We start from the raw sequence: 26,181 nt of genomic DNA on the forward strand, positions 1-26,181 counted from the left end.
TCCTGCTCATGCTCTCTCTCAAAATCAATAAATAAACTTAAAAGTGGGTCCCTCCATGCCGTGTGTGTGCCCCGTGCCAGCAGGTAAGGCCAGGCATACAGACGTGAGGAACTCACCAGCAAGATGCTCTCCCAAGACATCCAGCGGATGGGGAGCACTGCCCGGCCCTGGATCCGGTAGTAGTCCCCGCTGTACAGGTTTCTGCTCATCCCGAAGTCGGCGATCTTGATGGTATAGTTCTTCCCCACTAAGCAGTTTCGTGTGGCCAGATCTCGGTGGACAAAATTAAGAGAAGAAAGGTACTTCATACCAGAGGCAATCTGGGTGGCCATAAACTTCAGGTTGGCATAACTGAGGGAATAAAAAGGAAGAGAGAAAGTAGCCTGTGGCAAGAGGGAGCCAGGAAGGCACGCCTCCCACGGGTGGTACCAACAAACTGGAGTTTCGACCTCAGCAGCTCTGCTCTGCCCTTGGCTTTCCCCAGAGAGCAGCTGCTCCAGTACTGTCCACATCCTAACCTCCCCGCCGACCCAGAGCACCCAGGTGCTCTCAAGTTCACAGCCCCTCGTCTTCAGAGCCCAGGTTTGTCTCGGGAACACGGGGAAGGGACGGAAGCCCTGCCTTGCTTACCTGACGGTGGGTACGTTGCTGGAGGCAGAGCTGGGGGGCTCGTGGCGGGAAAGAAACTGGTTGAGATCCCCGTTCTCCATGTACTCGGTGATCATGCACAGAGGGTCCTCGGCGATGCACACGGCCAAGAGGCGGATGATGTTGGGGTCCTTGAGCCGCGACATGATCTTTATCTCCTTAAGGAAATCGTTCCTTTGGAGGACACAGACATGGGTAAACCCAGAGGTTGCCAGGGCTAGACACAAGACGGGGAAGAAGACACAGCAAAGCCTCGTCCCGCCCCTTATTCCAAGTCTGGTCCCCCTTCGGGCAGCCTTCGAGAGGACAGAGAAGTTGGTACCCGGGCACTGTCTCACTCTGTTCACCCTGGGATCTGATGCACCCTCTTCAACTGTAATCTTCTTGGGAACGTGAACATGAACCAGGACTTGCTCACATTTGCATCCCTGGAACCCGACAGAAGGCCCACCCCACAGAGAGGGATTACTATTTGCTGAATCAAATACACCCTGCTGAAAACTAGTCTGCGAAATGGAACTTTTCACTGGAGATCATATCTTAAGTGCCTTGGGGCATTTACCTTTTTAAAAAGCCATGGACTCACTCTATTAATAAAGTGAAGAAATCTTTTATAAAGTGGATAATCATCCTCTGCTTCATCTGATCATTCTCCCCGCCCCCCGGCCCCATACTGGCTTTTCTTGATACAGGGCACCCCAGCAGTCAGTCTGTTCAAAACAGAGCTGTTCAAAGCCCAGGGTGGTAACGTGGGGTCATTTCAAAACCAGCACTCACTTGGCCAAGATCATGAATGCCTGGGTACTCAGTGACAACCACCCTGAGTCACAGAGTCACCTTCCCAGTAGCAATAGCTGTGTTAGTGAGACCGCCGGCCCACATTCTTAAACCTATTGGAGCAGATCAGTTATGCATCTCCTGTGAGTTTTCTAGGAATGCGGACTGGCAGTCATATTGTGTTAATATAAAACCCTTGAAATCAGTGTAGTCCTGATGTGACACCTCCCCTCTTGCATTCCCCCTCCATTCCAAACCAAGGATTTCCATGGCTTGGGCTGGTGGGGGTCAGGGGGGTGGGGTGGTCACCCCATTGCTGCTAAAGTGCAGTGAGCACAGGGGGACCAACACCAAAACCTTGCCAACCAAAACAACGGGCAAAGGCTTTGTCACATCCTATGTTTTTTTCTTCTTGCCACTCTCTCCAATCGTGTGCTAAGGTCAACATTAAGACTATTCCATCTCTCTAAGGGATGCAGAGGATGTCATTTGTCATGTGTGCTGATGTCCTGGAGATTAAAATTCTCAGGGGCGCCTGAGTGGCTCAGTAAGTTGAGTGCCTGACTTTGGTTCATATCATGATCTCACGGTTCATGAGTTCAATCCCCATGTGGGTCTCTGTGCTGGCAGCTCAGAGCCTGGAGCCTGCTTTGGATTCTGTATTTCCCTCTCTGTCTCTCTCTCTGTCCCTCCCCCAACTTGTTCTCTCTCTGTCTCTCTCAAAAATAAACATTAAAAAAAAAAGATTGAAATTCTCACAGTTAAAATTCCAGTTCTGTTCCCTCTCGCCTTTCTTCACTCCACATCCTGTCCATCGCAAGACTTTTAATGACACTCTACTGCCCCACTTGGACTTGACAATAATTTGGGGAATAGGGATAATAACTTTCTCTCATTGTGAGTATCAGTGAGACTAACTGAGTCAACACAAATGGGAAAATACATACGTTACCCAGATGTGCAGACTTCTCTGAGACACAGACAACCAGCTTTCAACCAGCATACCTCCCTGGGTGAGGATTAACTCACCCTTACTGTAATGGAAAGGCTGTCAGACAACGTAGTATGGCTGGAAACTGCAATTTATGTAGCAAAGGATCCAAGAGACTATTAGCCAGTTTGGAAAACAGCTAAAAGGACTGTGGATCCTTTTGCTTTGAGGTCCATGGATACTTTTCCAAGTAGAAGTAGCTTCTCATTTGGGGGGTTGCTGGACATAGAAGAAAAGGAGCATAAAAGAGAAAAAAAAGGAATGAGAAAGTAAGTAGAGATGTGAAAAGAGGAGAACGGAAGACACCCAGCAAGAAAGATGTATGGAACGTGGAAGTCTGCCAGGATGAGGTAATGACATTCGGGAGTACGTCTGTGCGTAACCATGGAAGGAGCAAAGATCCGTGCTGTTGTGTGTTTTGGGAAGTACAACTCGGTGCAGAAGGAGTTTGGAGGTAAGTAAGTAGCTAATTCAATGGATAGTGGGCATTTGTGTCTGCCAGGGATGGAGAAGAGAGAAGAGGGCTACGGCCCATCAGAAAAATAAAGCGTTAACAGTGAGAGGTGAGGCAGCTCACAGACCTTCCCATCTCGAAAGAAAACATTGCTCAAAGGTTTCCAGGGGGTGTTTCTGATCCTGAACGTGAAATACATAAAGGAGAATTCAAAATGCAGATCACAGACCTGGCATTCTTGTTGGCATCTGCCCGGAGCATTTTCACGGCCACCAGGACAGGCTGGTTGGCACTGACATCTAGGGCAAAATCTTTGTCTTTGAACTTTTCCATCCCCTCCACTTCACAGAGATGAACCTAGACAAAAGTCATCTACTTTCAGCATCATCATTTCTCCTGAAGACGGCTCAGTACTCTTGCTGGGCATTTCCTGGAGATGAGCTAACTCATAACAACTCCAGCAAAACCATCAAGAGACTGTTAAGACACGTGTAACATACCTTTCATTCAAACGGTTGACACAAACAACAGTCAAGAACCCAGCTGATATGATATGTTACTGCTTTGTGAAAAAACATACATTGATTGGAACATTAAATATGTAAACGGATCTACCTCATGGTATTTTTTGACACCACAGTCCATTATAAAAGGTCACTTGGCATAAATGCTCCAACTTTGATTCAAGGAAGTTTAGTTACTACATCATGCAAAACATACGGTGATCTCCTCTCTAAAGTCATCCCTTGGTGTGGCATTAGCACTGTAGGTAACCCCAATGTACTATTAACAGTGTAACGAGCCTGTGTTTTCAGCCCAGGGGGCAGAACAAGTACCTACATCACAAATAGATGCCACGGACCCTCCAACCCCCACCAATGCCAAACCTACCCAGGGGTGCCACCCACCCTGGAAACCAATAACGCATTCTTATATTTCATTCGGAGTTCAGCTGGTACTGTCGGAGGCTCCCATGGCCACTTAAATCATGGCTTGGAATCCTCAGAAGGTTCACGTGACCGACGGAAGAGTGCAAAGTCACTGTCACGTGCATCACTCGGAGGGCAACCGGGAGGAGTGCTCCTCCTTATCTCAATTGGCAGATCATTCCCTGGCGGCTGATTCTGGGATGAGAGTCAGGGGCGAGGTTGTTTTTGACCACTTTACACATCACTCCCATTGAAAGGAAGAAAACAAAGTGGCTATCGAGTAGCAGGATGTTCTTGGACAGCTTATAAAAGATGATCACATCTTACGAGTCCCCACCCTCTGTAGCCTATTGTAAAAGTTGTTGAAAATATTGAATGTTTTTCAGGATATCTGAAGGCCAGTGGTTTTCTGGCTTTAAAAACTCCTGTACAGAAATGAGAAGGCCCAGGATCTCTGTCACCTCGCAGAGATGAGGTTGACCCAACACCTGCCTTCTAGAAGATGAGGCAAGGAGAGATAAGTGAAGGAGACATTCTGGTATGAATCCACTTTGGAACGGGGCACTTTGCTCTCCTGGACGTTTTCACTCAAGCACTACCTTTGAGATACCAAGAACTGGAGACCCCAATGAAGGACTCAACTCACCTCCCCGAACTGGCCTTCGCCCAGCTTCTCCTTGAACGTTAGGAGTTTCCTGGGGAACTCTTCCACAGCCACGTCTTTTCCTGAAAGCAGGTCCATGGTAACAGCAGGCACTGAGTAGGTGTTGCCTCCGGTTACCCCCTGCAGGTTCACAATGTCAGCCTCGGCGTAGTGGGGTGCCCCCTCAGGCCCGCTGGGCTGGGCCGGCTTCACAACACCACTGCAGCCTGGGAAGACATGGGCGATGAGTCTTACTCTAAGGGGATCTTACCCTACCCTATGCCATTGTCATTGGAGAATGATTCTTCTAGAGAATTCTTCTTGTGGCCTTTGGAATGTAGACCATCATTTTCTCTTGTATTCTTCTCAAGCTACAGGATCATTAACAACCTCCTTGGCTAATCTTATGGGATGTGGTAAAGCTATAGGACAGTTCATGCTATATAAGGGCAGGAATATTAAGGTTTGAAGATTTAATCATGTTTCTTTAATATTAAGACATCGTCATTGATTTAATAACCTCTATCAGGGATTTTTAAAACTTTCTGATTCTATGACCTAGTTTAAGATACATCCTTCCTTAAAAATATATACATTACGGGACACTGGGTGGCTCAGTGGGTTGAGCGTCAGACTCTTGATTTTGGCTCAGCCCATCATCTCATGGTTCATGAGATCAAGCCCGTCAGGTTCCACATTGCTTGGAATTCGCTCTTTCCCCCTCTCTCTCTGCCCCTCCTTCTCACATGCTAGCTCTCTCTCTCTCTCTCAAAATTAATAAACTTAAAAAATTAAAAATAAACATTAAAATATGAGGGGGGAGATGTTTTAAGACTTTAGAAAATAGGCAAAAAAAAAAAAAAAACTTAGTTCCACTTAGGAAATAAATTCATTTATATCCTTTATTCTTTTAATTTTTTTTAATGTTTTATTTATTTTTGAGACAGAGAGAGACAGAGCATGAGCGGGCAGGGGCAGAGAGAGAGGGAGACACCGAATCGGAAACAGGCTCCAGGTTCTGAACTGTCAGCACAGAGCCTGACACGGGGCTCAAATTCACAAATGTGAGATCAGGACCTGAGCTGAAGTCGGAGGCTCAACCGACTGAGCCACCCAGGCACCCCTCCTTTATTCTTGCTATCTCTGTAAAATTTCCTGAGTTCAATGTACTCCTTCAATGTTTGCTGTCCATGGGATAATACATACATGCTAGTTTCCTTCCTTCCTTTGAAAAGAACCCTTGAAAAGCTTATGCACCCCTAGTGAGTCTTATCTACTTCTCTGTCCAGCTCTCTCCTGAACCCAAGTTCTTCAACTGACTGGGATCACTCTTCAGTTTCTGACCTTACAGAGAAGCTGCTCTGAGCCCCAGTGATGACCCCAGAATCCCTTCTGATGTCACTCTGAAACATGGTTGAAAAAAAAACTGGATGAGAATCAATTGGCACAGTTTTACCAAAGCAAAGCTTTTATTGAAGAAAGGCAAGAAATATTTGCTGTCGTAAAAAAATCTTGTATTCTTCTAATAAACTTTCACCAAAGATAAATCAACAAAAATTAGATAAACTCTATTATCTAGATAGCCAAAAAATTTGGACTTATAGGATGTCTTTAGTTTCATGGACATGTTTTCTCCAGGGGCAGTGGTAGCCCTGAATTTACCGCTATCAATGTTTGGTAGCGGGTAAATTCCCTATCTGGGCCTCCTCATCTTCTTCCTGCGGAGAATGAGGAGATCAGACTTTGAACTGCTTTGATTCTTCTGGTGTTAACACTTTGGGGACAACTTTTAATTTATGTTCTTCCTCTTCTGACCTGAGGGTCCCTTCAAACACCTGCTATGTGCAGGAGTGAAGGAGAGAAACTCAGATTAGGGTAGGAGCAGCAGCAGATCAATCTAGAAAGAGGGGGCGAACTTCTCAGGAGAATGTGGACCTCTCTCGATCAAAACCAGATTTGGCTGAGTAGGAGCAAGGCGTCACACCTTCATGTTGCCTGTCAAGACGTCTCCCTCCTCCTCTGCCAGGGTGTCATCCTCACCTGACTCTTCCTCCCCCGGTGCAAATTCTGGAAGTTTTCGTATCAGCCTCGACGGCTCCTGGTAGTCAGGGCGAAGGGGAAAGATGCGATCATAAGTGGAATTGGATTCCTGCTCACTTGGCGATGAGGAGCGGTTGTGGTTGAACATGCTGGACTCACTGGGCAGGGACAGGCTGACTGTCATTTCATCATCCAGCATCCTTCTGGAAGCCTGAACAAGAAGGATGGGGAAGGCAAGTTGGCACAAGAGGGATCCTCACTTCCTCCTCCCCTGAGATCCAGCTCTTTCACTCAGGTGAGATACCTCTCTACTACTCTTAAGCTCTGTTAGCACCGCAAGTGATGGGATGGGACGCAGTCTGGTTCCACGAATGCCTGTGCACAGAAACTTAGAATAACCCTTCACTGCGTCAAGGCAGAATTTGACATCCCACCTTCCGTGCTGCCAACATTCATTAACTTTCACTGATGCACTTAGAAGCATTATTTACATGACACTCTAGGAACCCATCAGTAGCCAATCAAAGATCTTCTCAATCTTGCAGAGTTTTTGGTATTCTATTAAATAATAGATTTTTTAAGACTTATCCTTCAACTGGTTTGATTTTGCATAGACATGTATTAAAATGCTCAGTCAGTCAATGTACGTGCTGCCACATGCTGGATCCGCAGCCTGCCTGATCATTCTGACACTGTCCACAGTGTCACATGCTGTCTGCAGTCCCCCTGATCACTCTGACACTTGGGTTAGGATCATATGTCCTCAATCCTGCATTTTTGCTAACCAAAAATAAAATGGCCATAAGACGGGGGAAAGGAAAGCCCTGAGGACACTGAGGTGAATTACACCTGCTAAAGAAAAAGGAAGACAAAAATAACAAATTGCTTTGGCATCCTATCCAATGGGCCCTACCTGCTCCTTCCAAAGGACAATGCCAGAATCTGAATATATGTGACCATGTGGATTTGAACATGTAAAAGGTTCCACTCCAACAAACACACATTGGGTGCTCAGGAGAAACTTTGATGTCTGCTTCATCCTCTACACTGAAAAGTCCTTTGTTGCAGTAACATCCCCAATACTGAGCAAGGATTCTAACACATAGTAGGTACTCAATAAATAAGGGTTAACCCTCTCAAAGAAAAAATGACACTACCAAAAGTATCCTACAAGTAATGCTTAGTCTAAAGGTATTTTGAGTAATGTTTACTAGAATAGATGTGCATGCTTCAGGGTTTTATACACACACACACACACACACACACACACACACACACACACACACACATACACTGTCCCCAGGAAGAAATCTTATGTCATTCCAGAGATATAAAGGTTAGAAAGGATTTTTGAAGGACCAAATTAAATATTCCAGGGCAAAACTTTTGCTCTACCTTTTTACTTAAAGAGTCTCCAATCCAACACTCCTCTTCCAGCCCATGAACATACTTCAACCAGACTCAGAAGAAAGACCCAAAGAATTGTGTTAAATTCTGGCTCCAAAAGAGAGAAAAATAGCTCATACAGTATAGAACACAGACTTCCTCTTTCCAAATAAAATGCAGTCAGGAAAAAGGGCAAGATGGCAGAGAAGTAGGGAGCTCCATACTTTTTGCCTGCCCATATCTCTCAAACAAAGAAGGGCTGAAGCCATAGGACACTGAACCACAAGAGCCTGGAAGGAAAAGCGACAGAGTTCACTAAGAAGACAATCTCATAAAGCTACCTCAAGAAACAAGCCAAAGAACACATGGTAGAGAGTCCCAAATATCACTATGAGTAGAGAAATAAAATAACCAAAGGCACAAGAAGAGAGACCAAGGAACACAAAATAAAATGCAGTCATAACAAACTACTCAAGGACACACAATAGCTTCAAGCTGTCCCATGAACCTCTAGTCCACCAGCTTCTACTAGCACCAGCACTCCTGAATGTCGACACCCAGAATGTTCCAGCATTCTAGAAGAAAGAAGGTTTTAACATTGCCTCATCATGCCTCACAGCTCAGAGCTTCTACAACCTCTCACGGTCCACTCACTGATCAGGTGAAGATGTCCATGGCCAAATGTAGAAATCCGTACTCATCAGCAGACCCCAAGAGCATCAGATACTTAGCAGAAGTGCCCAGAGAGTTGCTATCTGGCCTTAGGAAACCAAGGAAAGGCCTAGGTATTCCATCTTTGGCACAATGGATATATTTTGGAAGAAAAAAGTCGACAAATTTCAAGATGGGAATGAGCATTGAAAATAGGATATCAGTTGCATGACCTTCAGCACGTCACATTTTCTCAACAGAAAACCAGCTCATTATCTATTCTGTCCAGCTTATCAGGATTCAATGAGGTTCAAGGAAAACAATACATGTGAAAAAAGTCCTTGCAGATTGTCAAGTATTAGACAAATGTATAAAAATTATTCAGATAATTTAGACTGGACAAAACAAATCTGAGAAGAGACTCAGAAGAATGCATCATCATAACTTCCAGGTACATAAAGAAGTAGAAATAAGACTACAAGAAACTTGGCTTGGATATTAATGAGGCTGAATGTTCTGCACATACACACATGTATGAAAACACACATGCAAAGTAAACTGTAACAGAAGAGAAGGAAGAGCATTATCAGAGGTTTTAGCTAGTTTTTTTAAATTAAATTTAAAAAAAAATATAGAGATTTCTGTACTCCCCACCCCGCAAATCCAGTGAATCAAAACCTTCAAGGGAGGTGCTTGAATTGAGATTCAATATCTTAGGAAAAGTTTTCTGAGTTTTCTAGGGAGGTTCCAGAGTCTCCATCCCAAACATGAGAAAATGGACTTAGCTTATTCTTTTTTGACTCCTTTCAGCAACAATTAGTAGCCCCAGTGAATGCTCTAAGCATTTATAAGTTTTTATAGTGTGCCACTTTCTCCCAGGGAAACAGTGGCTTACATGAGGGTGGGGCAGGTTCCTATCTCATGACTGGTCTGCCCTTCCTCACCTTCTCCAGCATCTTCTGCCAGAACTGCCTCCAGAGGATGATGACAATGATGGCCAGGAGGATGAAGATGATGGCCACCAAGCAGCCGATCAGGATCCGAGTGTTGCTGTCATCCACTTTAAGCATCGGATCTGTGGCCAGGAAAAGAAAGACGGAGAACACCGTCATCTCGTGGGGCAAGGCAAAGCATGAGAGACTGGACTAGAGACAGGGAGGTAGAGCTTTTTCCTTCGGGACAATTCCGCAAGAAGCCGCCTCAACACTTCTGCTTAGTTTGGGTCTTGCTGCTAATGGATAACGTCACTTCTGTACAGGCCTCCTCCTGGGGGCAGTAGTCTCCTCCTCCTCACATATCAGGCTGGATAATGGAGAGGTTTTCCATTTGTCCCCAAATTTTGTTCCTTTATTACCATAGCCTAGGTCTACTGGCCACAAGCACACCTCATGAAGAACAGGCGAAGAACCAGTTTCACCCTTTGCATTCCGTGAGGCATGCCGAGGTAGCAGGGAGTCCTCTTTGGAGATACTCGACTGCCCGTATTTCCCAGATCGCTATTCACGTGACCAGTGACCATCTGAAGCACTGAGCACACTTTTGCACATTATCTCCAATTAGAGAGACTGGCATTTTGCTTAATGGGCTCCCATCCATTCATTGAGATCCCCAATAGGGGTCTTACCCAGAAATGTCCCTTTTCTTTGTTCTGTTCTAAGTGACCTGAACTTTCATGACACAATTAGAACAACTCCAGACTCTCCTTTAGCTGAAGAGTTGCATGGGCCAGCAGTGAGAAGAGCGAGTTGGGGTCCTTTACTTTGGGGCTGGACTGGCCTACCTTTCCAGAGCTACTCATCATCCAAAGCCCTTGGAAGAGTCAGGCCCTTGCACAGCTCCACCCTTCTCCGTCAGCTGGAATACCCTGCAGCTGACCTCTTCTAACTAGAAATCACATACCGTAGGTTGTGGGTGCCTCGGGGGAGGTGGGCGGAGCTCCAGAGTTGTTGTACATAGCGGCGTCTGTTAGGAAAGAAGGGTGTGTCAGAGCAGGGGAGAAGACAGCAAAGTAGTGGTTCTTCTGGAGGTAGATTGTGACCTAGCACGCAGTGAAATCAATTTAGTGGGTTGTCCCCAGCCTTTCTCAAAAATGAAATCATATAGTATTCTAAATTTAAAAAATCACCATTCATTTATAGAGTACAGGCAGTTCTCCTATTGTAAAATGTTTGCTTCAATGACACTGGTTGTCATGGACAAAAAAAGTTTAAGACACAGTGGTTCAGAGGGCTCTGACCACACCGGACCCTAAAGCATGCACAGGAAGTCAGACCAAACTCAGCAAGATGTGGAGAGAATACGGTGGGGAAGTGGGCGTGGGGCAGACGGTGCTAAGAGGCTTTCCTTCAAGGAAACTAAGTTGTCTGCAATTGATTAAACATAACGAATTTATAAAAATGCAGTGAGTGCATAATGATACTAAAAAGCCAGAACAATTATGAAAAACAAACAAAACTCATTTAGACATTTTTGGAAGCTGCTAGGACATCAACTCTGAAAAGAGAAAAAAAATTAGTCATGTATCCTGTCCTTCCAATGTAGACTGTATCTCAGGGTAAGCAAGTGCATGAGGAACTAGTCTGAAGAAATTCAGCTAATAAATGCAGAACAATTGCAAGAATTAGAATCTCTAATGAAATAAATAATTCAAGCAGTGGTCATCAGTTCACAGGGATAACCTGAGCCCAGAAATTAATCTTAGCATCACTAAAGGTGAGAGAATCTAATATTACATCCCCATGATGAGGTTCAATGTAAAGGACACAGCACTATCTATGACAAATTCTTGACAAAAAGAAATACTGAACTTGAATCAAATGAGCCTATAGATATATATGTTTTATATTAAAAAAAAACACTTAGGAATAATTCTTTAAAATCCTCCAAGAGGGCCTTATTTGGATCCTAACTCAATCAAGCCAACCGTAGTTGTCAACATTAAACATTATCTCTGATTGTCCATTAGATAATATTAACAAATTAGATAATATTACATCCTATTAAGGAATTACATATTAAGAAATGCTGTTGGATGTTATAATGTTCTAGGCTTACAAGGCATGATGCTTATAAAGATGATGTTATTTTCTTTGATGTATTCTCAAATTTTTAGTAATGAAATCAAATCATGTTTCAGATTTGCTTAAAATCTGACAGCGACAAGGGAGAGACAGATAAAACAAGCAAGGAAAACAGTGGTTAGTATGGCTCAGTGACGACTGGTGGAGTCCATTGTTCTCTTTACTTTTGTGTATATTTAGAAATTATTATTTAAATGTTTTCATACTGTGCTCCCCCTTAACTAGGTTGATTGATATAGCTTAAACCCATTGGACTCTCATTTTTAGTGCTTTATTTTACATGCCTTTTGGACAATATGAAAGAGCCCAGTAAGTATACTAGTCACACAGACGATTCTTCTATCCATCAACGAGGGGCCGCCGAGCAACCGTCTTCCTCAGACACCTGCCAATTAGCAGCTCCTTGGTGCACCCTCCCCCTTTACCACCCGACCCCCATGTCTGCAGGGGAACCCCCCAGCTCCCAACCTGATTGGAAGGTGATCTCACTGAACATCATCCAGGTGTCAGCAAAATGGTACTGGCACTTGATGGCGCTGGCCATGCGGTGGTGGAGGGGCACCGTGACAAAGCGAGCACTGGGGTTGACGTCATCCAGGACAAGGGGGAAGGACACGGCATTAGGTTCCCACTCGTTGGCTTCGGAGCGGAAGTAGCACTGCACCTCCTTAAAAATCTTCACACCTTTAGCAAACATGTTGTTGCAGTGGACCTGGCAGGGAAAGGGCGTGTGAGTGATGGCTGACACCAATCAGTGGCATGGGGACACCCCAACCCAGTAAATCCTAGCCCCAACGGTTTCTCCCTTGGTGGATAGTTGGTGCTCTGCCGACTTCCGGATCTGCCCCTCCAGGAACTTCACGGTGGCGTGACGCATTGGTCTGGTCCTCCAAAACCAAGGTGGCTTCCCCAGTCATCTCTCTGCACCTGTGTGGCCCTGGCCACCTCATTTTCTGTTGCCTCATCTGCTAAATGAGGGCTGGACCAGTGTCCTTTTGGGTCCTTCATTGCCCTTAACAGCCTCAAGTCTCTACTCCTCTCCAGCCCATTTGCTGTCCACCCAGAATCAAGCTATTCTGAACTGAGGTAAGGGAACCCCGCCCTCCTCCCTCATCCCTGTACATGCTAGAGCCAGTCCACTCCTTCTAACAGGGAAACACCACAAATAATACACAGCACAAAAACAAATTGAGCTTTCTCTTTAGAAACGTCATGTCAAGTGCCCAGTATTAGCAGTTTTCAGCCAGCGACACCAGACTTAAATATCTATTGTCATTAAATTAAGTTTGGGTAAAGTCATTCTGATGAGGGCATGGAACCTTCCTCACAGATATTTTCTGAGATGAGACAAGAAGTTCTTTCGGAAAGTAGCTTGGGGCCTCTTGTCTGTTGCCCTGACTCTTTCATCAGGCTATTTGTATGGCCTTTGTTTTATTTTTTATATGTTTTTTATTTATTTTTGAGAGACAGACAGAGACAGTGCAAGCAGGGGAAGGTCAGAAAGAGAGGGAGACACAGCCAGCTGTCAGCACGGAGCCCAATGTGGGGCTTGAACCCTCAAACTGTGAGATCATGACCTGAGCTGAAGCCGGACGCTTAACTGACTGAGCCACCCAGGGACCCCATGTATGGCTTTTAAAAGGTCATAAGAAACAAAGATTCCACAACACCTTCTGGAACACCTTCCTGAGTTTAACATCCCTCAGAAATGGAATATGCACATTTGTAACTAGGTCAGGTCCCTCATACCATTCAGGGACATTATTCCCTCTGGCTCAGTCATGCATGAAAAACAGGACTTTGCTGGTCACTATCCCCTGAATTAAAAGAGTTCATAGGTCAGGGGTGCCTGAGTGGCTCAGTCAGTTAAGCATATGACTTCAGCGCACGTCATGATCTCACGGCTTGTGAGTTTGAGCCCCGTGCCGGGCTCTGTGCTGACAGCTCAGAACCTGGAGCCTGCTTCAGATTCTGGGTCTTCCTCTCTCCACCCATCCTCCGCTCTTTCTCTCTCTCTCTCTCTCTCTCTCTCTCTCTCAAAAATAAATAAACATTAAAAGAATAAAAGACTTCATAGGTTGGAAAATCATCATTGCCATTCTGGGAATGTATTTGCTATTTGCAATTTAATGTCTTGCTCAGGCCCTGAATTATAACCCTTCAACTGTCTTTGGTACCCTCCTCTGCCTTCTGGATGGTAAACACAGGAAGAAAAAGCAGCAGCAATGATGATAAAAATTTTATGATCAAAGAAACGAGCAGAGATGTTCTGAAAAAATATGATAAAATCACCTACTCATGAGGACTTTTTATTTTCCAGCGAGCTAGTGCTCTGATAGGTTTGACCTGTCAGTGGCCAGTCAACAACAGAACAAAGTCTAGAACCCTACATGCCAAATCCAGGGCTCCTGCCAAAACCATGCCACACAAAAATGGAACGAGTCGCCCTAACTTTTCCATTTGGATTTTCCTGTAAATGTTTTAATGATGAAAACGTCTGTTACTACCTTCCTTGGGATGGATTAACCATTCCAGTTCATTGAGCACAAGTCAATGGAGCAAGACTAAGAAACAAAATACTAACTATAGCTCCAATAGATTTTTCAGATTTTTTTTTTAATCTGCAAAGTGTTAGGGGTGCCTGGGTGGCTCAATTGGTTGAGCGTCCAGCTTCAGCTCGGGTCATGATCTCACAGATCGTGAGTTTGAGCCCATGTCAGGCTTTGTGCTGACAGCTCAGAGCCTGGAGCCTGCTTCGGATTCTGTGTCTCCCCCTCTCTCTGCTTCTCTCTCTCAAAAATTAATAAATATTGAAATCTGCAAAGTGTTGGATAAGTAGCCTGTAGGGGAGGTAATGATATATCCTACAGATGTTTGGGGAATTCTCCTGGAATGCAAATAAATAGCATAGAATTTCATTCTCTTACGGACTTAGATACTTGCTTAATAAATACAATACATTTTAAAAGTACATTAATATACATCAATGGTATATTTTGACTATACTTCAGGGGTGGGGAGAATGAGCAGTAATTTGCCTAGAAAGCAATAACTACTTTCTAGAAGATGTTAGTGACCTGAAAGTCATCTTTTACATTTTATTTGTCTCAGGAAAATTAAAACACGCTAGAGACCTGTTTGGCCTCGACAAGACTGACCCTGAGTTAGCTGCTTAGAATTTTCTGGCACCTGCATACTGTAGAATATGCTTTTGAGTCATTTTGACATGTGATAAATTAGTTAAACAGGAAGTCTGGGGGAGGGGTTCAGGAAGATCAAAGTCTATTGACTGAATATTCTAATTTCATGGAGAGTTTAAAGTACACTTTATTAATAGTGAGACTACAAATTATCCCAATGGTATATTTGTGTGAATTGATACACGTTCACAGGTGCATGTGGGTAAGTCATTATTTAGCGATATAAATACATTTTCCCATGAGCTATATTTTTGTTGCCATGCGCATCCACTTCCACGCCCATCCCCCCCAGAAGAACTGTGAGGAGTAATGTGTTACACAGTCGCACACAGGTGTGCTTCCTAACTGCCGAAGAGCCGTCCTTGAACAACATGCAGGTGGGTGCACACCTGTTCATGCTTCTGTTCTCATCTTCAGTGTCTGTTCATTTAACTAATGGCTATTAATCCAGTTAGGAGATATTACCACATTTACATGTGAGAGTAATATAATACAGTAATATAGTAGAGAGTAAATTATATGATTATAACATTATACTTATGTAATAGTAATAGAATAGTATTAGAATAGAATAGAGAGTATATAATAGAATAATATAAGAGTCATATAATGGATTTTCTTTTTGACTCTAAGTTTGTGCCAAGAATAGCAAATTCTGATCTCCTAGGGGCCCTTAATGATGACACAGAGGGGCGCCTGGGTAGCTCAGTTGGCTAGGCATCTGACCTTGACTCGGGTCATGATCTCACTGTTCGTGGGTTGGAGTCTGCGTTGGGCTCTGTGCTGACAGCTCAGAGCCTAGAGCCTCCTTCTGATTCTGTGTTTCCTTCTCTCTCCGCCCCTCCCCTGCTCATGCTCTGCCTCTGTCTCTCTCTCAAAAACAAATGAACATTAAAAATAAAATAAAATGAAATAATTTTTTAAATGATGACACAGATTTCCTTCTTCTGGGCCCCACGCCATCCTACACACCCCCTTTTGCAAATAAATAGCACCTTCTCCCATTGAACTGAAAATCATCCCAAGGCAGGGACGGCCTCCTACCCCTCCGTTTACCCCCAGAACTTGCCCTAGCACTATGTATACACCAAATACTGTTGCTAAATTTACAACAAAGATAGAGGAATGAATGAATGTAAGACACAGACATTTGAAGCAGAAGACTGGGTATAAATAGAGGCAGAGTCATCAATTGGTTGGCCATTAATATTCTGTACCCAACTATTAACAGGGGAAATAACAGATAAGCAGGAGCCATGTGTGAGGTAAAACTCACTTGCACACTCTCTCCCCTGGGCCTGATAGTGGAATTCCTCTAAGGTTCCGTTGCAGACCAGTAAGGGTTATATGTGAACCACAAAAATGTCAGGGGTCTCTCTTACACTCAACAAAAGGACTTTCTACTGCTAAGCCCCAGTTTTCCTCAAGCTTAGAGTTCAGGTCGGAGGAGCTTGGAATCTAGTAAGACAACCAGCCAGGTGTGTTGTTGCCGTAAAGAAACAAAGAACTCTGGAAACAGAAGAGAATGGAGGCGTCTATCATGATTTCCCAGGGCTGCGTGGGTAGAAGAAACGGGGTAGGAGCGGTAAATGATTCCAAAGCCAAAATATGAACTACTCAATTCTTCCATTGAGAATCAGAGCTGCAATGAGCCAACTTTACCGATAAAAGTATGTCTTGTCCCTGGGGTGCACTGGGCAGAGCCATAAAGTGATTGCCATGGACTCTAGTTCCTTTTGCTTTTGTGGGCCCCCCCCATAAAAAATTAAAGTTGTATTTTAAAACAGTGTTGTTAAAGAGATGAAAATAATTTTTGACCCTAAAAGTTCCTTTTTCCTCCTGATGCTAAAAGAAGTCAAAACATTTCTGTAGTCCTTAAAAGTATGGTCGGCTCTAGACAGTGGACCCACTGGACCTAACCCTCTGCTGCTGGAACAAGGACCAAATACATTCAGAAACAGCGACGTAGTCTAAGCCCCTTTTTTACAAATGAAGCAAGAAGCGCACAGAGCAGATGTGACTTGTGAAGCGCAGGTAGCCAGTAGCAGAATACCTAACTGAATCCAGTTCTGCAGGCAACGCCCAGCGTTCTTTCTAGCAAGCCTTTTCTCTCCACCATTGTTTTGGCTTCCTTGGAGACCTTCCACCGCACCTAACTCTACTGACCTTCATGGTGGTGAAATTCCGGACGCGGTCAAATTCAAACATGATCTCGATGTAACCACTGGGGGCGCTCTCATTCCTCCAGCCCACGTAGTCGTAGCCTGGCCACACGTGGTACTCATGGGTCTGAGTGAAGTCGTCCAGGCCTGACACCCCGTCTGTGAGTTGGCCCAAACCTTCGGTCATGCTGCTCGGGTCAGGGGAAGAGAAGGGAAAGGGAGAGAGGACCCCGGAGTCAATGACACATTCATGGATGAGTTTTCACCCAGCTTCTTTACCCTAGGGTTTTGTAAGAGTTGATTATCTTGAAGGACTATAAAAAGTCCATTATATTTTATAGTATTGACTCATTTGTCCTGCATCAATGGAGAACAAAGAATTTCATACCAATGAATTTTACGCACTACTTAATGCTTCCTCCTTTAGTAGGAAAGTGTTTAAAAATAGTTTGTCATTTTATAAGAAAAGTTTTCTATAATCTATTGTATCCTTACCTATTCTTGCATACTGAATATAGTAAGTTTTTATATAATAACTCAACATTATCAAATGGATTTGATTAATTAATCCATTAAATAGTAAATGAGGGAATGGATCCATCAATGCATAGAATGAACACTACAGTAGATGTAGCATTTGACCATCACTAAACAGTCTCAGAGCTTGTTGGAAATTGTTCTGTATGACAACGATATGTTGTCAGTGAATCAATTCCAGAGAAATCAGTCATGTCCTCTTCCACCCCACATCCAGTAACCCAACTTGAGGTCAAACTAAAGAAAAAAGAAAAAAAAAGGAATCAATGCCAAATTCAAATACTAATTTATATGTAATTTTAATTAAATTGGTAGAATGCTAGGCTCATGGCATAAAATGCCTTATTTACATGAGGGTCTCAGGCATTGGATTTAGTCTGGTTTTCTAGCTTGGCAGTCTTTCCACTTCTGATTGTAAGGCTTTGCTTGATTGGTATATGGGATGATTGTGTATTTATGTCAGATTGACTATCTGAGGAACACAGAGACCTTCTTTCTTCTTTGTGGTGAGACAGAGCAAGAAACTTCTGGAACATCTCTCTCCTCAAGCTCTGCCTTTCAAGCTCTAAACGATGAATCGGGAGTCTCCCAAATGAAGATATTGGAATACTCACCCTCAAGCAATAATGCATATGCCCCTTAAGGTTAGATAAAAGTTGTGAATTTACAAAAAACCCATCATAATGATTGAGTGATTATGCCAGCCTCACATAATTTTCATGGAAATTTGTTTTTTCATGGAAAAATGTTTGGCAAATTATAAAATTTGACTGGCCTTATCCACAGTGACCAGAGCTTGGATGTCCCTTCCAAGGATTTGCCATCTTTTTCTTCTCTCTACAGATCAGAAGGCTGGGAGAACATAAGTTTACTTGCAATAAATATATTTCCCATTGTCCCCAGAATAATAAATCCCCATGAAACTCTTATGAAAAGCAACTCAAATTAAAAATTAACTTCTCGTGGCCAAAATTAAATCCAATGGGGATGGGATAAGCAAAGAAGCTTTCCCTGTTTACCTCGTATCCTTTAGAATCGTTAGAATTTCTACAACGAGCACATACTACTTCTATAATTTTTTTAGTTAAAAAAAAAAAGAACTTTTGCTACTAAAACTATCTATTCCTGAGATTCTAAATTAGGTGACTTATACCTCATCACTCAGGCGCACTCCAAAGAGATATCTCACTGCCACAGTTATCAAGTGGACAGAGTCTGTATCTAAATCTCTGCAATTCTTCTTGAGCTTTCCTTCTGTTACCAGTTCCCTCCCTTACTTATCTATTTGAACATCTTGCCAGTCCTTTAAACCTATATCCCAAACTAACCCCATCATTGCCCCTTTCTAAACGAAATCCTTCACCTAAGTTTTCCATCTCTGCCCATTCTTCTTTTCCTCCACCCTCAGTAAAAGTGCCTGGGATACCAGAAGCACCAAGATAAACCTGTTGAATGAATAAATGCCATCCACACTGTTTCATCTACTTCTTGCCCAGCTGTCTCGCCCCTGCACCCAATCAGACTGCAAATGGTCCTTAAGTTAATGGCTCCTCCTCTTCCTTTCCCATAGTCACCGTTACCGCCTAGGTCCTACATGCTTTTCATCTGATAGTGTTTCCAATGAGAAAATGTCCCTCATCACCTCCTCTTTCCTGATACATTTAATCTTTGCAAGCTGCTTGATTAACCTGCCTAATGCATAGCGCCAATCATATCCTTCCCCAGCTTTAAAAATATTCACTGATGTGTTCTGTCAATGAATATGTTGATAAAGAGAAAATCAACTCCCCCTCCTCTTCCTCCTGGTTTTGACATTCGAATTCCTCCAAAATCGAACATAGTCTGCTGTATAGTGCAGAATCATCCACTATTTCGCTACAGAAATATGGCTGGTGGTCCACTAAGCTATTGATCTTTACCAGGCATTCCCCTAAACCTCACAGGGTCGTCTTTTTGCCCCTACGCTATTGACTCTTCCTAAAATGCCATTTCAAGATTCTTTACCTGTGGAAGTTCCACCCATCCTTTGGCACCTGCTTCAGATTTCATCTTATTCCACCATGTCTGCTGGTTTTCCAATCAGATAAAAACTTATATGTATTCAGCACTTTACCTTTACAGAATGCTTTTCTTATACATTTTTATCACTTTAGCAAACAGAAGTAACTTATTATGTGAATCCAACTGTTTTCACCACCGGTGCTGTGCTTTCTCCTGCCATGGCTTCCTCTTTCCCTCGATCCCCAGAGCACTCCTACGATCTCTTACTCCAATGCTTACATCACAGCAATTTATATCCTGGTTTGGTCCCCATTCCTAACTGTGAGCCTCTTAAAGGTAGGATCAGGGACTTCCTCATGTTTGAATACCTACCAAGTCTGGCCAAATTCCTTGCAGGTAGCAATGGTGGATTAGCAAAGATTTATTAAACTAAACTGAATTCAGTTGATGTCTGATATCCTCTATGTCTCAGGCATATGCCAGTTTGGGGTGTGGCTGGGGGAATGATGCCCAGTGTAGGCGAATGGTGAAGAACAGTGACTAAGCACATGGGAAGGAAGTAGCTGGAAATCGAATACTGGATGAGTCAGGTCTTCCCTGAGGGGATGGCATCTGGTGGGCAGGAGTTTACTCTTCACACCTAAGACAGCGGAAGTGCTGTAATCCCTCATTCCCCTTCCTGAGACTAATCTCGCCCTCTCTCAACCACTAGAAAACTCCATCATCTCGCCTGGATTTAACCTCTCTCCCAGGCTCAATCTTTGCAATGACCTAGCTAAGAGAGAGAAAAGTGGACTAGAAGAAAAATGGCAAGGCTCAGAGCAACATGAGATAGGTAGAAAAAGCTTTCATCCAACCCTAAATTCCCACTGTCTGCTCATACTCCTCCACCACGGCCCTAGGACCACTTCAGGACTACGCATTGGTCCCTCCTGCTGTTTCCCATCAAGCTTCTGCTGCATTCAGCCATTCTTGTCCTCAGCCCTGCTTTCTTTCCTCTGCCCCTTGTTCCCCCCTCCCCCGCTCTAATTATCATCTCATCATGGAAAGTCTCCTGCTCTGTTATAAACCTTGTCTGTTATAAGCCAATGTCATAATTGCTAAACATTTATGTTTATGAGGTTTACCCTTCCTGAACTTCTTGACCTGTCCAATTTATTATATTTGTAACTTCCATCCTCTGGTCCTTTTTCTCCATAAGTGGGCCATTATTAGTGGCAGATCATATGTCCTCTTTTAAGGGTCAAAAAATATGGCTATCATACTTGGAAGCATAACTACTATTTCGGCTCTTGTTTTGTAAACTTTATTGTGTCCTTTGTCTTCCCAAACTAGGCTCTAAGTTCCTTGCAGATGAAGAGTCCATACTTTTCTTCATCTAAATTATTTCACAATGCCTCGGATGGGCCTAAACAAACACTAGCGAGTTGACAAGTTGATTGATTATTGGTCCCAAGCCATAACAAAATAGTGTTCTCTTCTAGTGGCCCCTTTCCCATTCTGATGACCAAAGTTGCCCAGGACTTACCTGTACCCAACAGCTCCGTCATAGACAGAATCATTTAGATAAATGACAGAGCCTCCGGGGAGGACAAATTGCTGCCCAGCTGGAGCATTATAAGACACCAGGCCATCTGTCAAAGGAAACACACATGTGTCAGGGCTTTTGCGAAGGAAGTATACCTACGACTCAGACCTCCTGTCCCAGAGAGCTATGTGAGACTTCAAAGGTACAGTCTTGTTCAGTGTGTCCACACAGGATTCAAGCTGGCTGCAAAGGGAGCACTGTTGGAGTACTCCTCAGTAGCAGTCAGTGAAGTGACTCCGAATGCAGAGATTACTAATCTCATACCTTTCTGACTTGATCGCCTTTATATTCTAGGAGTTGGGGGTTATAATAAGGTCCATAAGTTCTGTCTCTAGAGACCTACCTAGCCAGACACAGCCATAAAGCTCCACCCGCATGCACACATTCATGGAGTGGTCAGTGACGGGAATGAAGCGGACAAATCTGGCCACGATGGGCGGCTCCAAGTCCTTCAGGAAAATGTCATAGGGGTTACTGTTCCCATCCAGCACCTGAGGAGACAGAGGAGAAATAGTGGGGAGATGCTGTGAGGTTATGCTGACTCTTCTTCATCACCCCTTTCATGCACCCTCTCTTCTTCATTGAAGGAGCAGAATGTATCCACTCAGCTCTCCCAGCAGCCTTGATATATCTCCCAGTAGCCCCTCCCCCCCATGCTCAGTCACACGTTTACAAGGGTACGCCGGGTCTGTGGACACACACACCTACGAGGCAGCATGTGTACTTGCTCTTCTAGCCTAAGTCAAAATATGGTCCTGGACATCTCAGGGTCTGGATGTCTCTTCTTCCTACCTGTTTCCCATGCCGGTTCCGCCAAGAGATCCAGCGAGTGCCGTCCCGGCTGTAATTGATCTTGTACATGGGGGCAAACTCAATGCCATGGCCCCCAGCATGGCGCCCTTGGGTCCCCACCAGAGTGATAAAGTGCAGGGTGTGCAAGTCAATCTGTAGGAACTCCTTCAGGTCATCAGGCTCCACTGGGATCTCAGGGCACCAGGCTCCATCCCCTTCTTCTGAGTCCAGCCTTTTGACACAAGGGGTGGGGAGACAGAGAGGAACCACAAAACTAGAGGTGTTTACCAACCCAGAGCGAGCAGCTGCCCTGTCCTGAGGGGAGAAAGTATATCCAACCCAAGACTCATTTAAAAAGTTGGGACTCCAATCTAAAAAGGACTCTTTGGGTCTCCCCTCAAGCCTGACAGTTCTCTGTCCCTGGGGCACCATGAAACCCAGATAGACAGCCACCACCAGGGCTAGAGGCCTTTGGATCAGATGTAGTCTTTATTTCTCATCCTGATTTAAAGTCTCTAGGGAAATGTAACTCTTTTTGCCCTCTACTCCCCCAAGAGTCATTTTACCTCCCCCTTCTACTTTCAGGCCCAACACAAGAAGGGTGGCCACCCTTTGCTTGGATATCAAGTTATAGGAAAGAGGAGGGAGGGATCATAAGATTTCCAGTGTGGGTTATGTAATGCAGTGGAATTTTAACCAACAGGATGGGCACAGCAGCCCAGCGGAACACCATGGGAATGCATGATGAGGGTGAGGGGTGGGAGCATGTCAGGAGGGTAGTAAATGATCTGGTTTCATTTTTATTACCTCCAAGCTGAGCTACCAGGGGGCAGAATGGTGCAATCAGTAGGTTTCTTTTGGGAACCTCTTACCACTTTCCCTCTTCCCTGGAATGTTCCTTTTCTCACAGATGTCATCCTACTGATTGCTATTCTCTTCCAACCCCACCAACCATCACTCTCATCTTTCACACACTAAGAAATTACAGAGGAGGTTTACTAAGGTTGCTTTTCCAGTGGGTGATTCCATTGTAACAGAAATCAACACTCTACACCAAAAAAAAAAAAAAAAAAACAAAACAAAAATCAGATTCCAGGAGAAGGATTAGACTCTAACCAGCAGAGTAGCTTTTGACAAGGGGGTTTATTGCTTTGGAGGACCCCTGGAACTAGGCCACTGGGGACCCACCATACTCTTGGTGACTGAGGACGGCCCTTCAATGAGGTATGCTAGAGAGAAAGGAAGACTTTGCTGGAGGCCTCAGTGTCCACTTAAAGCCTTGAGGCCTTGCACTATGAGTGACGTTTCACAGACACCCACTGAAGAGAGGATCGGGTCTCCTAGCTTCCAGTGTCCTACCTCATCTGCACCTTCCCCAAGCCACCACTGTGGCAGCTTTCTGCAGTTGCTCATACTGAGAGGTGAAGTAATGCAGACCAACTGCGTATCAGTGAAACCATCTTTTGTGGGCCGGATGGCTCAAAGGGCCTGTATTGGGAAGGGGGTGCTAGTCCAGCACGTGGCTGCCGAACCCTGAATTCTCTCCCTGAAAACACACAGGACAGGCCCATTGATGTCCTCCCCCATGCCTACCAGCTGCCACCCTTCCTCCCCGGAAAATGTATCCAACCCAGGACTCGGGCTCTCTCGGGTTATTCATCCTCACCTTCCGTATTTGGCGGCTGTGGACTCTGACCACTGACTGGAAGCTGTGATGTCCTCGTCTGGAATGTGGCCTCCTGACATACCCAGAGGATAGCGGCAGATGGCTGGACCGAGAGAAACCGAAGGAAAAAGAGACGAAATACTTTTCTTTTTATTTCCAAAGATGCCTCACCCCTTTCTAGGAAGAATGTAATTGACTCCTGGACAGGGAAACAGAGTGCGTAAGTTTTCCTAAGGCTTCGATGACCCCAGTTTGATCACCTTGACTCTCTCGGCCTTTTTCTCCCTTGCCCTGTCTCCAAACCTACTAGCCTTCAATCCCTCAAACAGGGATTGAAGCAAGGGATCCTTCAGCCACTCCTATCTTTGGGTCCCAAACCGGACAGGTAATGTAATATAATGCATGTGCTGATTTATTCTTTTAATTGGTAATAAACCCGTGGCCCATCACCATTCCCTTATCAGCAGATGTGTGCTACTAACCAGTTCCCCAAAGGTGCTGAATGATCCTTATAGTCACCAGATAGCACCTGATCCAAAGCATTCTTTTTCCTAGGTAGCTGATTATGCAAAACTATGGGGAAGAGCTAACTGTCCTATGAAAAGACTGGACACCAGCTTTGGCCCCATGAGCACCATGTTTTGGCCTCTGCCTATAAACAATAGCCTCTGGAAAGGGACTTCCACCTCCAATCAAGATAGAGTAACAAGAACCAGATTTATTCTCCTGGGTGAGACAACCGAAGAATGGATGAAGTGTACGAAACGCTGAGTTTCAAACAAGGAATATCAGACCCCAAAGGCCGACAATCCCTGAGAGGGAGGAAGATGAGTCCCATAGAGGCACCAGCTTATTGCTGTGACAGGCACTCGGGCTGTGGGTGAGAACTAGGCAGAGTCTGCAGGATTCCCCAAATCAAGGAGACAAGGATAAGAGTCTGGAGTGGTCAGAGAAATACAGGATTCCTAGCTAAACTTAAATTTCAGGTAAACAATAAAGAATGTTTTTAGTGTAAATATGTGATAGTAGGCATATAAAGAAGCAGAGAAATAGAACCTACAATGAGAAAAACAAGCAGTCAATTGAACCGATTCAGAATATAGAAGAGGGTCACCGGGGCAGCTCAGTCAGCTGGGCGTCCGACTTCGGCTCCGGTCATGATCTCACAGTTTGTGAGTTCCAGGCCTGCGTCCACCTCTCTGCTGTCAGCCCAGAGCCCGCTTCGGATCCACTGTCCTGCTCTTTTTCTGTCCTTCCCCCCTCATGCTCCCTCTGTCTCTCTGTCTCTCTCTCTCAAAAACAAATAAAAACATTAAAAACAAGGATTTAAAAAAGAATATTAAACCAATTATAACTATATTGTTATAAGGTCAGCCACTGTAGAAAACACTATGGAATTCCTCAAAAATGTTAAAAAAGAACTACCATATAATTCAGTAATTTCGCTACTGGGTATTTACTCAAAGAATACAAAAACACTAATTTGAAGAGGTATATGTACTCCTGTGTTAACTGCAGCATTAATTATAATAGACAAGATAATGAAGCAATCCAAGTGTCCATCCATAGGACTTAATCCATAGGTTAAGGATATATGGTATATGTTGGAATATAATGGAATATTGCTCAGTCACAAAAAGAATGAAATATTGCTATTTATAACGAGTAATGGACCTTGCTAGGTCCAACAACATGGTTGGACCTAGGGGTATAATGCTAAGGGAAATAACTCACAGAGAAAGGCAAATATCATATGATTTCACTCATAAAAGGAATGTAAGAAACAAACCAATGGACAAATAAATCAAAACAAGAGACAAACAAAAAATCCAGTCTCTTAAATACAGAGAACTCTTGGTTCCCAGAGGGGAGGTGGGTGAGGAGGATGTGGGAAATAGACAAAGGGGGTCAAGAGGACATTTATCTTGATGAACACTGAGAGATGTTGGATTGCTGAAATATTATGTTATACACCTGAAACTAATATAACACTGCATGTTAATTATGCTTTAATAAAAATAATAATAAACATATATAAGGAGAGCAATATGAGATATAGAAAGATAGAAATAAAATTTCTAGAGATGAAACTTGACTATGAGAAAATACATTGGATAAGATTAAAGGAATTATACATTATGATTATACATTATACATTAAAGAAAAGATTGGTGAACTGAAAAACAGAAATAGAAACTATCCAAAGTGAAACAATGACAGAAATTAATCAAACCATTCAAATAATCAAACAAAAAAATAGAACATCAGGAAGTTGGGAAACAATTTCAAATATTCTAATATACATGTAAATGGATTCTTTAAAGATGAAGAGAGAGGAAGACAAAAAATATTTGAATAAAACATGGTGGAAATTTGTTTCAAATTTGATGAAATTATAAACCCAAGAAGCTCAGTGACTTGAACCATAAGAAACAAAAAGAATATTACACTATAGTACATCATAATCCAACTACTTAAAACAGATGGCAAGGAGAAAAATTTTCAAGCAGCCAGAGAAAAAGGATACATTATGAACAAACAGAAGACCAAAGATAAAAATGATAGCAAACGTCCCACTGGAAATGGTAATTACATAATAAATATATAAGATGAGTTTTCATGTAATTTAAATCTCT

At 43.7% G+C, this 26,181-nt stretch overlaps 1 protein-coding gene across 4 annotated transcripts in view; it reads right to left on the reverse strand.

Annotated features, from left to right (window-relative positions):
* DDR2 (discoidin domain receptor tyrosine kinase 2) overlaps positions 1–26,181 on the reverse strand; it is a 157,303-nt gene that overhangs the window by 11,492 nt on the left and 119,630 nt on the right. For 2 of the 4 annotated variants that reach the window (XM_029935703.1, XM_029935706.1), the window contains 13 exons: positions 23,546–23,648; positions 21,880–22,111; positions 21,431–21,578; positions 21,028–21,133; positions 16,966–17,149; positions 12,068–12,311; positions 10,419–10,481; positions 9,464–9,594; positions 6,483–6,693; positions 4,446–4,669; positions 3,100–3,227; positions 631–822; positions 117–351 (listed from right to left, as the gene is read on the reverse strand). In XM_029935703.1, coding sequence (XP_029791563.1) covers positions 117–351; positions 631–822; positions 3,100–3,227; positions 4,446–4,669; positions 6,483–6,693; positions 9,464–9,594; positions 10,419–10,481; positions 12,068–12,311; positions 16,966–17,149; positions 21,028–21,133; positions 21,431–21,578; positions 21,880–22,111; positions 23,546–23,648 — 2,201 coding nt within the window. The remainder of the gene's footprint in view (positions 1–116; positions 352–630; positions 823–3,099; positions 3,228–4,445; positions 4,670–6,482; positions 6,694–9,463; positions 9,595–10,418; positions 10,482–12,067; positions 12,312–16,965; positions 17,150–21,027; positions 21,134–21,430; positions 21,579–21,879; positions 22,112–23,545; positions 23,649–26,181) is intronic. The other 2 variants (XM_029935704.1, XM_029935705.1) reach the window with 2 other exon arrangements.

The sequence above is a fragment of the Suricata suricatta genome, chromosome 3, assembly GCF_006229205.1.
Source record: "Suricata suricatta isolate VVHF042 chromosome 3, meerkat_22Aug2017_6uvM2_HiC, whole genome shotgun sequence".
In the NCBI taxonomy this organism is placed as follows: Eukaryota; Metazoa; Chordata; class Mammalia; order Carnivora; family Herpestidae; genus Suricata; species Suricata suricatta.